At 34.6% G+C, this 12,318-nt stretch overlaps 1 protein-coding gene across 7 annotated transcripts in view; it reads left to right on the forward strand.

Annotated features, from left to right (window-relative positions):
- The window catches only part of SRBD1 (S1 RNA binding domain 1), a 348,418-nt gene that overhangs the window by 210,063 nt on the left and 126,037 nt on the right, over positions 1–12,318 (forward strand). For all 7 annotated transcript variants that reach the window (XM_072635709.1, XM_072635712.1, XM_072635714.1 and 4 more), the window contains one exon: positions 4,155–4,237. In XM_072635709.1, coding sequence (XP_072491810.1) covers positions 4,155–4,237 — 83 coding nt within the window. The remainder of the gene's footprint in view (positions 1–4,154; positions 4,238–12,318) is intronic.

The following is a 12,318-nucleotide window of genomic DNA, read 5'->3' on the forward strand; positions in this document are numbered from 1 at the left end:
CTTCCTCCTGCTTCTCTTCACAAATGAGAAATAAGAAAGATCAACATTTTGTGAGTTATTGTATTTAGAAGTTTTACACTTTTATATAATGCATATTTTCTTTAAGTAGAAATTCAGATGATGCCGCACCTAATAAGTACAATGAAATTTAATATATGCTGACAAGAAATGATTCCTAATGGTATTCCTAAGGCAGGTGAAATTTGTATTTTAGCTCTACGTATAATCAAATTATTGGCTTGGAGAGCAGATATTAAAATCAATTCTAATTTAGAAGAATAAAAATGTAAAGATAGTATAGATGATAGACCCCAATCAACTGATTATTCCTCTTTCTATTACTTGTAAACTCTCATTTTATATTACTTTAATACTCATGATTAAGTGTTAATGAAGATGAGAACTCTTTTTTTCCATTACCATTCCCTATACTCTTGTCCTCCCTTTACATCTTCATTTTCCCTTTCCATAGTTACTGTTCTTTGTTTTTTCCATTTCATTATGAACTTTCTAACCTAATTCTGTTGTTGACTCAATCACCTTTGTATTAGATCTTCTTTAATACTCTTTTTGCCACACATTGAAGACAGCCTCATTCCTGGACACCTTCTCCATTACTAATTTTTTTATGTTCCTTGACACACTGACCAGAAACAAGAGTCTAAATATTCTTTGCTTCCCCCCCCCCCCCGCCCCCGCCACTTTGACATCTTGTCTATCCATCGTTGTTCTGCTTCTTTATCTTTCATGAGGCTCTCTTTGCCCATTATGGTGATGTCATTGGCAATGAGAATAGTAATAAATCCACCAATTCAGTCAAACAAGCAATTCATTGCATTCTATGAACAATGCATGGTACTGTTCCTGGGAATAAACAAAATTTGCATTTGACTTCAGAAAGATAACATGTTAACAATATGCCTATAGTTTGAGAATAGAGAAAAAATAAACAAGTAATGGGCTCGGTAAAGATTTTCTGTAGGTGAAGCCTCAGGAACCTCAGGTGAAGCCAGAGATTTTAAAAGGTGGAGTTGAAGAATTTCATTCCATTCATAAGGAAATGCCTGTTCAAACAAATGAAGGCAGGAGATGTAATTCTTTGTTTGATTTTCACAACCCTATATTGTAGATTCTATAGCTACTGGCACATCATTTACCAGTGGTGAAAGGAGCAAATCAGACAGATTAAGTAACTTCCTCATGGTCACATAGTAAGTGCCCATTTCTTCCGTGAATATAATCTCAACGTTCTTTCACAGATTTTTATTGTCTTTTGTTTTCCAAGTCACTCACCTTCTTTTTCCAAGTAATTTAATGTTGTGTCACAGTGTTTCTTTTCTGTCTGAGTGCCCTGTCAGTTGAAAATACATACACATTAATGTCCCCTCCAGCACCATAATATGCTAAGGTCATTGGCTTCTTTAACTCTCTTGTCTTGCACCTTTTTTTACCTTAGCTCCTGAAAGGCAATACAGTTTATTTGTCAACTTCATCATATGTCTAATTCTTTTTTCTTTTTCTATTTCTCTTCTTTTTCTGTGAAGTTCTTATCTTTTCATTCTAAATCTGTTTTTCACCCTCTCAAAGACCTCCAATGTCTCTCTCTACCCCCCTGCTTTCTCTTTTTGTGTCTCTTTGCCTCTCCTTTTCTCTGTCTCTTTTTTCTTTCTTTATTTCCTTCATATTCTCTGTGTGTCACATCAATTTTGTCCTCTTCCCTTCATTTTCTTGACTCTATGTAGTTAACCAGTTTGACCATGCATTGTCTCTCTTTATTCTCTACACAGCTGGAAAAATCATTTTCTATAGTCACAAATTTGTCCATGTTAGTTCTTTGAAAAGCATTTTTTTGTTCTTTTTCTTTTTCTTTTATTTTGTTGTTGTGTTTGATTCTTTGTGATCCCATGTGGAGTTTTTTTGACAAAGATACTGAAGTGGTATCTTGCCATTTCCTTCCTTTAGTTCATTTTACAGATGAAGAACTGAGGCAGATAGAGTGAAAAGACTTGTCCAGGGTCACATAGCTAGTAAGTGTCTGAGGTGGGACTGGAACTCATGGAGATGAGTCTTTTGGATTCCAAGCCCCACACTCTATCCATTATACCGCCTGGATTTAGATCTTCCATATTGCTTCTAGAACAAGCTATAGATTCGTAATCTTTTACTTAAGCTCTGCACATTCTGGCTCTCTCCAACCTTTCCAACCTCATTTCATGTTACCATTCTTTGTACATATCCCATTTCCAGAAAAGTATGTCTCATTCTCCCTCTCCATCCTCTCTCTATCAGGATAGTGTGCTTCATTATCTGTACTCTGGAATCATGGTCACATTGTACTGATTAGAGTTTTCAAGTCTTTCAAAGTTTTTCCTTTACAATGTTTTTGTTATTTTATAAACTGTTCTCCTTTTTTGGCCCTCTTCATTCTGTCTGTATCTCTTCATTCAAGCATTCAAACAGGTTATTCCAAAACCATTGCTTTTCTTTTATCATTTCTAATGATGAAACAGTATTCTGTTATATTTATAATACATAATATTTTAGCCATTTCCCATTAGATTGGCACCCTTATAGTTTCCATTTCATTGCCACCTCAAAAAGTATTGCTATAAATACTTTGTACAGTTGAGGAAACGCACAATTTAGTAGCCTTTAAATGTAGTTCCATATTCCTCACCAGAAGAGCAGATTCTGTGATCTTTCCTGTTGTTATTGTGCTCTCTTTTTTTCTCAGACTACTACTACTACTACTACTACTACTATTACTATTACTACTCAGACTATAAATAAATATAAATTTATGTGTTCAAATAAACACTTGTTAAAAATTAAGATTTGCGAAAAATTGAATTATTCACTGCTAAAAGGAGATGCTGATTTGCCCTGGTTAAAACAAACTGTGCTGTATTCTGTGGGAAAATGAAGAGAGTTGGATATCTGGGCCCTGTTTTGTGCTGAGAACTCAACTTTTATCCTTGGCTTCTTTCAAGACTTTGCTTAAATCCCACATTCTATAGGAGGCCTTTACTGGATTCCCCCTATGCCTGGCCCTCATTGCCTTCCCTGTGAGATTACATTACATCTCCTCTGTGGGAAGGAGAGGGAGAGGGAGAGAGTTATGTACTTAATTATTTATATGTTGTTTCCGCTATCAGAATCTGAGCCCTCTGAGAACAGAGATCATCTTTTTGCCCTTCCTTGTATCCCCTGGATTTAGCAAAGTTCCTGGCACATAATAGCAACTTAATAAGTGCCTGTTGATTCCAGTGTTGTCAGTTTCTTCTTGTATGGGTTAAATTCATTTGATATTTTTTCTTACCTATCGACCATGTTTCTGCTATTTCTTCACTCGTGTCTGTGCTGGAGTGAGAAGTATAGTGTAGTGAAAAGAACACTGGAATGTGTATGTTGAAGTTTGTACTCCCCTATTTCTGACTGTGATCCTGGGTATATCACCCCTTCTCTTTGGGCCTCAGTTAATTATTATAAAATGAGGGAGAAGCAGCATGGTGTGGTGGCTAGAGAGCTCATCTCAAGTCCCACTTCTGGCACCTGCTGGCTATTCGACTTCAGACAAGTCACTTCACTTCTCATTACTTTAGGCTATTTCCTCAGACTCTAAGTTGAAGAAAACATACCAACCTGCATTGGTACTCAGAGTGTCCTCTCCTGATTTGTCTATACCAGTGAAATTGCAGGTACAGTCCCTATTCCCAACTTGTAAAATGGAGATGATTATGTCCTTACCGTTTTCCTCCCACACAGAGCTATTGCGTTCAAAGCATTGTAGAAATGTGAGTTGTCATTCTTTATGCATTGTGCGTTGAGGGTGAAAAACAACACATTATAGACTTTTTCTTACTGTTCTAATCAAAAATCTTTTTTAGCTACATTAGATAATGCCAGAGTTTGCTATGCTGGGAGTTACTTTTTAAATTGTATCTTCATCATAATCTAATATTTCCTCTTAGTGTGTTAAAAAGAGATTTCTCTACCATTAGTTAGAATTCTCCAACTAAATTGTTGGGTTCTTTTTTGGGGAGAATGGGGGGGAACCGATTAAGCACTTACATCACTTTTAAATACTAGCGAGTAATTATCCGGTACTGCTTTTCACATTAAAGCAAACTTGTTTTCTAATTCTGTTTTTTCAGTTTCCATAGCAAGACGTGTACAAGATCCGTTAGCTGAGCTAGTGAAAATTGAGCCGAAGCACATTGGCGTTGGAATGTATCAGGTAAAGCAATGTGGAACTTTTAATTTAAGAGAAATTTAAGAAATCTATCAATCTTTCAAATTACACCAAACTCCAAATGTGTAAAGTAAGGGTTACAAAGTCAATTCCCATTTTCAAAGATTGGTATGGAATTGGTAGTTAATATTTATAAGCCATCATGGGGAGATTTCCCACCCTATTCTAGGTTTTTTAAAGGTTATGATTGAAACTTAGAAATGACTGCAGTGAGATTTATAGTCTATTAAAAACATTAGATCAGACTAGTAACTTGATATGTAGACCCTTCTTTTTACATCATTATAGTGATTGTGGGGAAAAGGAAAAAGCTGGCTCTTTTGTAAATGAGGATGAATTATTGATCTTCTGGGAAGAGGTTTTTAAGTTTAGACATTGGACACTTTTTCTTATGTTTCAGTGATTTACATAGAAGGTGTTGATATAGTTCTTTGTTTTTTCGTTAGACTTGGTGGTGGGAAAATGTTTATTTTTTTCCAGTTTTGTAGTTACATGTTCACAAGTTAGTACAGATAAGATATTTGTAGACTACTTAGCATTGTCCCTGGCACACAGTAGGCAATATATAAATCAGAGTAGCAGTGGTCGTTATTTTGACAAAGTGAATTGATACTGACAGCAGTATACCAAAGACGAGTTTAAATTGTCTCCTGTGTTCACATCTTTCTTTGCTTTGAAGTGAGTTTAAGGCATCTTTAGATGTGAATTGAGAGGATACTCAGCATGTAATACATGGGAAATTTATAGTAGTTATGAATACCATTTTGGGTATATAATGTATAGTACAGAATTGGAATTTTAGATCTAGAAGAGACCTTAGCTATCATTTAGTAGCTTCATTCTCCCACCCCCTTGTTTCATACGTGAGAATCCTGAAGCTTGGCTGACAGTGGCAGAGCCAAAAATTAAAACCCAGATTTCCTGCCTCCTGGTCCAGTCTTCTGCCATAAGAAAGTCAAATCCCATGATACTGAATAACATTATAACAAGTCTTTCTATTACTAAAACATATCCAAAGCTTCAGCTAAGAGAATACTTAGTTTCAAGCTGTATTTGACATGATGAAATTCTAGTATGATCAGAAAGTTTGGCTGGAGTTCATTTTAATGAATCTTGACCAGTAATTGCTTTGAGCACAAATTAGGCATAGACAGTAATAATTTTTGTAGAGAGGAACAATTGTGGGCAGATAGTGCTGAAAAAAGAGATGAAATCTTTCAAGGAAAGGATATTAAGAGAGACCATAAAACTACTCTTTCAGTGCGGTAAAAGGCAGTATGCTCCATTCCTTGTCCTGTAAAATTGTGGGAGTTGATTTTCAAAACACATGGCTTTCAGTGGTTATGGAGAGGGAGGTGGTAGAGATGGTCAGATACCATATCCCCAGCTGACCTAAGAAGGCTTCTTAGCTGGAACATGGCTTGGTGAAACTCCCAAGATGCCTTCTTTTGTGCTAAGGGTTCAGACCTTTTTCTTGAGTTATCAGGACTACATAGGTGAGTCAGGTTCATTTGATATTTCTTACTTCTTGGTGATTTTGGCCATTCCACTATTTGTTAACTTTGTGACTTGAGTGTGAGTAGAAACAAGACAAGGGAAAGAATCCTGGTTCAGCCTTCTATTCTCTTCCCTTACAGTTTTAGTGAAACTTTTAATAGAGGTGGGGAATAAATTTCATCTAAATGAGTTTTGCAGATTCCTAATGGCTTTGCTACAACTAGACCTTTTTCCCCTAATTTTTTATAAATTACTGAATTGCTTCTCAGAATGAAATAATTTTTACTGATGAACTCATTAGTGAAATTTGAAATGTGGTTTATTTTCCTAAAGAAACAATACTTTGAAAAAATATATAGTTTCTAGGCATGTGAAGACATTAATACATTAAACTATTTCTTGTATGATATGTGTGGTTACTACATGTATTTTATGTTTTGATAGTAAAGAAAATTACTTCTAAATGGTTGCTTGCTGATTGACCTCAAATCCCCTTTTCCTTTATTTATGCATTATTTATCAGTGCTGTCCTGTTGATGGTCACACAAGGTATTTACTTGAAAACTACATTTTTCATGCTGAAACAAATATTTTTGAATTTTCAAAAGCAAAACAGTAGATAAATATTGAGGATTTTGAGTTGGGAGGAATGCTAGAGGCCATCTAACCTAACTTTCTTATTTTACAGATGATTAAACTGAGACTCAGAGAGGTGATTTCTTCTAAGGTCATAAAAGTAGCAAGGGACAGTAGCAGTGTTTAAAACCCATGACCTCTGAGTTTGTGATCAGTGTTTTTCCCAATGTATCTTGCAGGGGTGCCACTTTTTAAGCTAAGTGCTATATTGCATAATTATTCACAAAATGAACTTGCCAAAATGTTTGAGACCTTGTTCTGATTTTTTATTTTTTTGTAAGTTAACACACATAGAATGATTAGTAAAGCCTGATTTGATACTGTGAAATATGTATGAAGTCCAGATCTTCTAGAAATTCAAAACTAATTTTATTTATGAAAGTGAAATTGAAATAGTTTATTTCAAAGAAACAAAAGCCTATCGCTTTGATGACTACAACATAAACCAAAGTTTTAATTAAATATTTTGTTTCTTAAAAATTAGGATATTTACACTTATTTAGATAATAATTATTGTTTTCTTATGGTTGTTGAAAATGTTTTTGAGCTGTAATTTTACTCTATGATAAATCTATTATTGATTAAGCACATGTGAGCTGAAAATTTTTATTTTAAAATTCTTTACCAGTAACACTGAATTATTATCATTGAGAGATCTAATTTCCATTTTGTCTTTTCTCTGTTGATGTTCCACACATTGCTGACCTTGGATAATGAAACTAGATGATCAATTTTAATTTCTGTTCAAGTTCGCTTTCCATTTTTGTTGCATCAGCACAAAGTCATGGTATTTAGAATACCAAAAGTTTAAGGGACTTTTTGTAATGTAGTGATTATGATGGTTCTTTGAAGTTAGTTTTAAGGATTTCATGAATTACATAACAGTGCATAATGTGTTTTCAAAAATCTCATTTTCAGAACCATAAGTTTTATTCCAAGCTAAATAGTCCCTTAAAACAGAGTTTTAAACTTTCTTTGGAATTATCATTTTTCATGGAAGGTTATTTTCTTACAAATTCAGAGTACTTTACAATGTATATCAGTAGGTCAGCCTCTTAAAAGAATGCTGACTCTGCTGTCAATCCTAATCATACTATTAGGTGTTTTTGCTGAACCCTTTTTGAGGAATGTACTTTATTGGTGAACTTGTTTGAATGTTAAGAAGTTTCTTCCAAGGCAAAATTTAGCAATCAAAATAAAAAGAAAAGAATGCTAATATTGTTTTTGTTTCCAGAACTTCTAGGGAAAAAGTATCTTTGGAATGGTCTTTACAAGGCTGAGTTAGGTGGATCAAGTGTTTGTGGTATTAGTATTTAGAGAACAGAGTTGTTGTAATAATGATTATATAGTATGGTTGGTATCTGGTAGAAGTTATCTTTAACATTTAAAATGTCTTGTCTTTTGTATATTGCTTTTTGACCAAATTGTGTCACTATTGTGAACTGTTTGATTTTCAGATACGTGTAATTAGTATAGTTATTGCATAATTGTGAAGTCTCATAATTATTGTTTTTGGTGACTCTGAACATGTCAATTAAATTCTCTGAGTTTCTGTTTTCTGGTGTGGAATGTGTTGCCTTTCTCACAGGCTGGCTATGCTGAAAAATACTTTGGAAACCTTGCAAAGGCACATAAATGAGTCATTTTAAATTATTATTATAGCTGACTATTTATTGTATTTTTAAAACTGTCTACAAATCAGTAATTCACACATTCCTTTGCAAATATGTGCTGTAAGATTAAGTTGGTTTCTCGTATGTAATTAGTATTGGAGTTTGGAAGCAGTTTTATAAAAAATCAAATCTGGTCATTCTTTTTCTCTATACCTTTTAAAATGTTACTCCTACTTGTAACAGAATTCTTATTTCTCTTCCATTTCCCCCACCCTTAAATCCTATTTACACAACCATTTCTATGCAAGTGTGATAAACATCTTTTTGTTAGTTTTTTTCCCAGTTGGTTAGGGAGTCTCTAATAAAAGTAGACTTAATGAAAAAAGAGTAGCCCCAATGTACTATTAGTTCTCTGACATGAAAACAGCTTAGTTCAATATAATCTCTCAAAAATAATAAATGATGATGTAATCTCTCAATCACTGTTATAAGTTACCTTTTTTGTTCTTTTCATGAATTTTTTTTTTATTGCACTTAGCATGTTTTTTTCAGATGCTTGGATTTGAAACCTCAGAAGTTGGGGTTACCTGATAATGTTTCTCCTATAAATATAAATTCTCCTATAAATCCCAAATTTCAAACACTAAATAAACACAAAATGTTGTGAATGATTGTTTTTCTTCTACAGAGTTTACTATGTCAATAAAGTATGGGAGTAGGGGTCCTTTATATTCTAGTACTGGTAAACATCTTCAGAGTTAGAGGTGAAGTAAGGAGATGACAAAGAAGGAAAAAAATCCAGCACTGAAGAGAGGGAATATCAGATAAGGTGAAAGATTTGAGCATTTGTCATGTGCCTGTTCTGAATTTGGCATCAAGATGGGACAGTCGGGATGTTCTTTGTTGGTGTTCAGTCATTTTGGTCATGTCCAACTCTTTGTGATCTCATTTGGAGTTTTCTTGGCAAAGATCCTGGAGTGGTTCATTATTTCTTTCTTCAGATCATTTTGCAGGTGAGGAAACTTTTTCTTCATCTAAAAAAGGAGAGTAATGGAACCTACTTCATAAGGATACTGCAAATAAAAATTAAACAGTTCATATAAAGTACTTTAAGAATCTTAAATTGCTATGTACAGAATGGTGAAGATGATTTATTATTCATTATTATTGTGTATAAACTAATAAAGATTAAAGCAGAAATGAAATAGTACCTGTCCTTGAGGAGCTTACCATCTAAAAAGAGGAAGCAACTTGTATTTACATAGATATATACAACATAAATAAGAATATACAAATTTGGGGAGTAAGGTAATAAATCCTGGGAGAAACAGAACAGATATCATATGGAAGGTTAAATTTGATGTTAGCCAAGAAGAATGCTATGGATTCTCTCAGACTCAGAAATAAGTAAGGAATACATTCTAGGCAAACGGGAAAAGCCATTGTAAAGGCACAAGGACAAGAGATAGAAGTGATGTATGAGAAACAGTAAGGGACCAGTTTGCCTAGACTGAGGAAAGTATAATGTAATGAAGCTAAAAGGGCAGTCTGGGGGGCAGGATGTAAAAGATTTTGAGTAGAGGAGTTTATATATTTTATTCTAGGTAGGTACTGGAGTGTATTGGGTAAGGGAGTGAAACAGGCAGACATGAGCTTCAGGAAAAATCATTTTGGCAGTTGTGTTGGAGGATGGTTTAGAAAGTGGGAATTTTAAAATTATTGTCATTATTGTATTTATTGTTTTCTTGGCTCTGCTTACTTCATTTTGTATCAGTTCATATAATTCCTCCCCTACTTCTCTCCATTCATATTTGTTTTTTCCTACAACACATTAATATTCCCTTACTTTCCTGTGCCACAGTTTGTCTAGCCTTTCTCCAGTGCGTGGGCATCTACTTCTGTTTTCAGTGTTTTGATACCACAAACAGTTCTTTAGTATCCTTTTTAAAAATGAGAGTTTATCATATATACCAAGATATATGGACTTGTATGAATTAGTCTTTCTTATTGAATGTATTTTCAATGTATTAGGAATACGTTTTTACTAGGAGAGTTCATTTGTAGTCTTTAGTTTTGATGAGACTACTCTTTTTTAATTACCTCTTTTTCTTTGTTTTATTTTAAAAAATTATTTTTGTTTTCAGTGTTCTACAATCACTTCCGTATGTCTTAGATTTTTCCCCTCCTTTCCCTTCTTTCCCCCCTCCCTCCCTCCCCAATCCCTTCCTGAGACGGTATGCAATCTTACATAGGTTCTATACATACATTCCTGTTAAATACATTTTCACCTTAGTCATGTTGAATAGAAGAATTAAAATAAATGGGAAGTATCATAAAACAAAGCCAAAGAAAACATAATAGAAAAGAAAATGATTAGCTTCATTCTGCGATCCAGTTCCATAGTTTTTTCTCTGGATGTGGAAGGTAATTTGCCTCAAGAATCCCCTGGGAATTTTTTAGGTCCTTTCATTGCTGTGAAGGACTAAGTATACCAGAAAAATTCCTTGCACACTGTGGTTGCTGCTGTGTACAGAGTTTTCCTGGTTGGGCTCCTTTCACTCAGCATCAGTTCATGTAAGTCTTTCCAGGCCTCTCTGAGGTCTTCCTGTTCATCATTTCTTACAGCACAATAGTATTCCATTGCATTCATATACTACAACTTGTTCAGCAATATGCCAAATGATGGACATCCCCTTGATTTCCAGTTTTTGGCCACCACAAAGAGAGCTGCTATAAATATTTTTGTACACGTGGAACCCTTTCCCATTTTTATGATTTCTTTGGGACACAGTCTTAGAAGTGATATTGCTGGGTCAAAGGGTATGCACATTTTTGTAGCCCTTTGGGCATAGTCCCAAATTGCTCTCCAGAATGGTTGGATGAGCTCACAGCTCCACCAACAATGAATTAATGTTCCACCTTTCCCACATCTTCTCCAACATTTATCATCTTCTTGTTTTGTCATGTTAGCCAAGCTGATAGATGTGATGTGGTACCTCAGAGTTGTTTTGATTTGCATCTCTCTAATCAATAGTGATTTAAAGCATTTTTTTGTATGGCTATTGATAACTTTGATTTCTTCCTCTGAAAACTGCTGATCAGGCTACTCTTGAACACAACTTCTCTACATGTATTGTTTCAAGTTGATTCTCTTCTGCTTTATCACCCTGGCTTCTTAAAGATGAGGCCAGCCTTTGTTGTTTAAAGACAGGCCTTACAAAATTCAGAAAGGATCATCACCTAATTGACTCCAGAGTGATGAATTTTCTCACACAGCAAGTCATGAAGACAGCTAAGGTATAGAAAGCTTGCAGTCTATCTTCAAAGAGGTTACCCCCACGAACACAAACATTGATGCTTTGAAATACTGAAGTATACTTGGAATGTATAATCAAAATTTCATCTTGTGATCAGTGAGGGAATTGATTCAGAATAAGCCTAGAATTGTAAAGTGGGTGAAAAAGCTCTGTCCACAGTATCCAAGTAGGAAAATCTCAAATGATTTTGAAGGCATTCAATCCATAGGTCATTGTGTCACCCACCACAAAGAAGGTGGATAAAATAGTGTTTGGGGCTCCAAAAGAGAATCATCAACCAAGTTAAACCTGGGGAACTAAGGTAAAAATTAGGCTAGAAAGAGTAAGGTTTTATCCAGTCTAGGATTGAGTAATTTTATTTGATATCTGCCTCTAGCAACTTTACCCTTCTTTATTCCTATATTTGAATATGTTCTTTCCCCTTTTTCTCTTGGCCCCCCATTGACTACTCTCAAGTTTGTGGTCTTTAAGGGTTAACCATCTTAGGTCATAGCTCACAAATTTCCATAATCATGATCTTCTTTAGTGAGACAAGATTAAAAAAAAAAATGTGACATGATAGTAGAGCTAAGGACATTTTTGTAAAATAAAATGCAAAGTAAATAACCAGGTATTAAATCAAGCAATAATCACTATATCCATTTCCAAAAACTGTTGCTTCTTCCCTAAACTCTTGGGTAACACTAGGCTTGCATATTATTTAGCCACTTCAGATTTGTCTTACTGCTCCCACAACATAGCAGGATCAGATTACACTGGGTTATTTACAGCATGTTTTTAGATTAGTTTATTCAGCAGCTTAATTGGATACTCTTTGTTGATCAAGATGGCACCAAAGGGACATGGGAACCAGGGAGTATTATAGAAAACATTGTTGTTTACCCTTGCAATTGGAATCAGGTAAACATTCAAGCTGTGACTTTTTCAAGATTACTGTTCGTCATGCATTCTAGCAGGCAAATATTGAAATTTTACTAGAATTTTGGCATAGCACCTGGTTGAA

Source organism: Notamacropus eugenii, chromosome 1 (genome assembly GCF_028372415.1).
Source record: "Notamacropus eugenii isolate mMacEug1 chromosome 1, mMacEug1.pri_v2, whole genome shotgun sequence".
NCBI lineage: Eukaryota > Metazoa > Chordata > Mammalia > Diprotodontia > Macropodidae > Notamacropus > Notamacropus eugenii.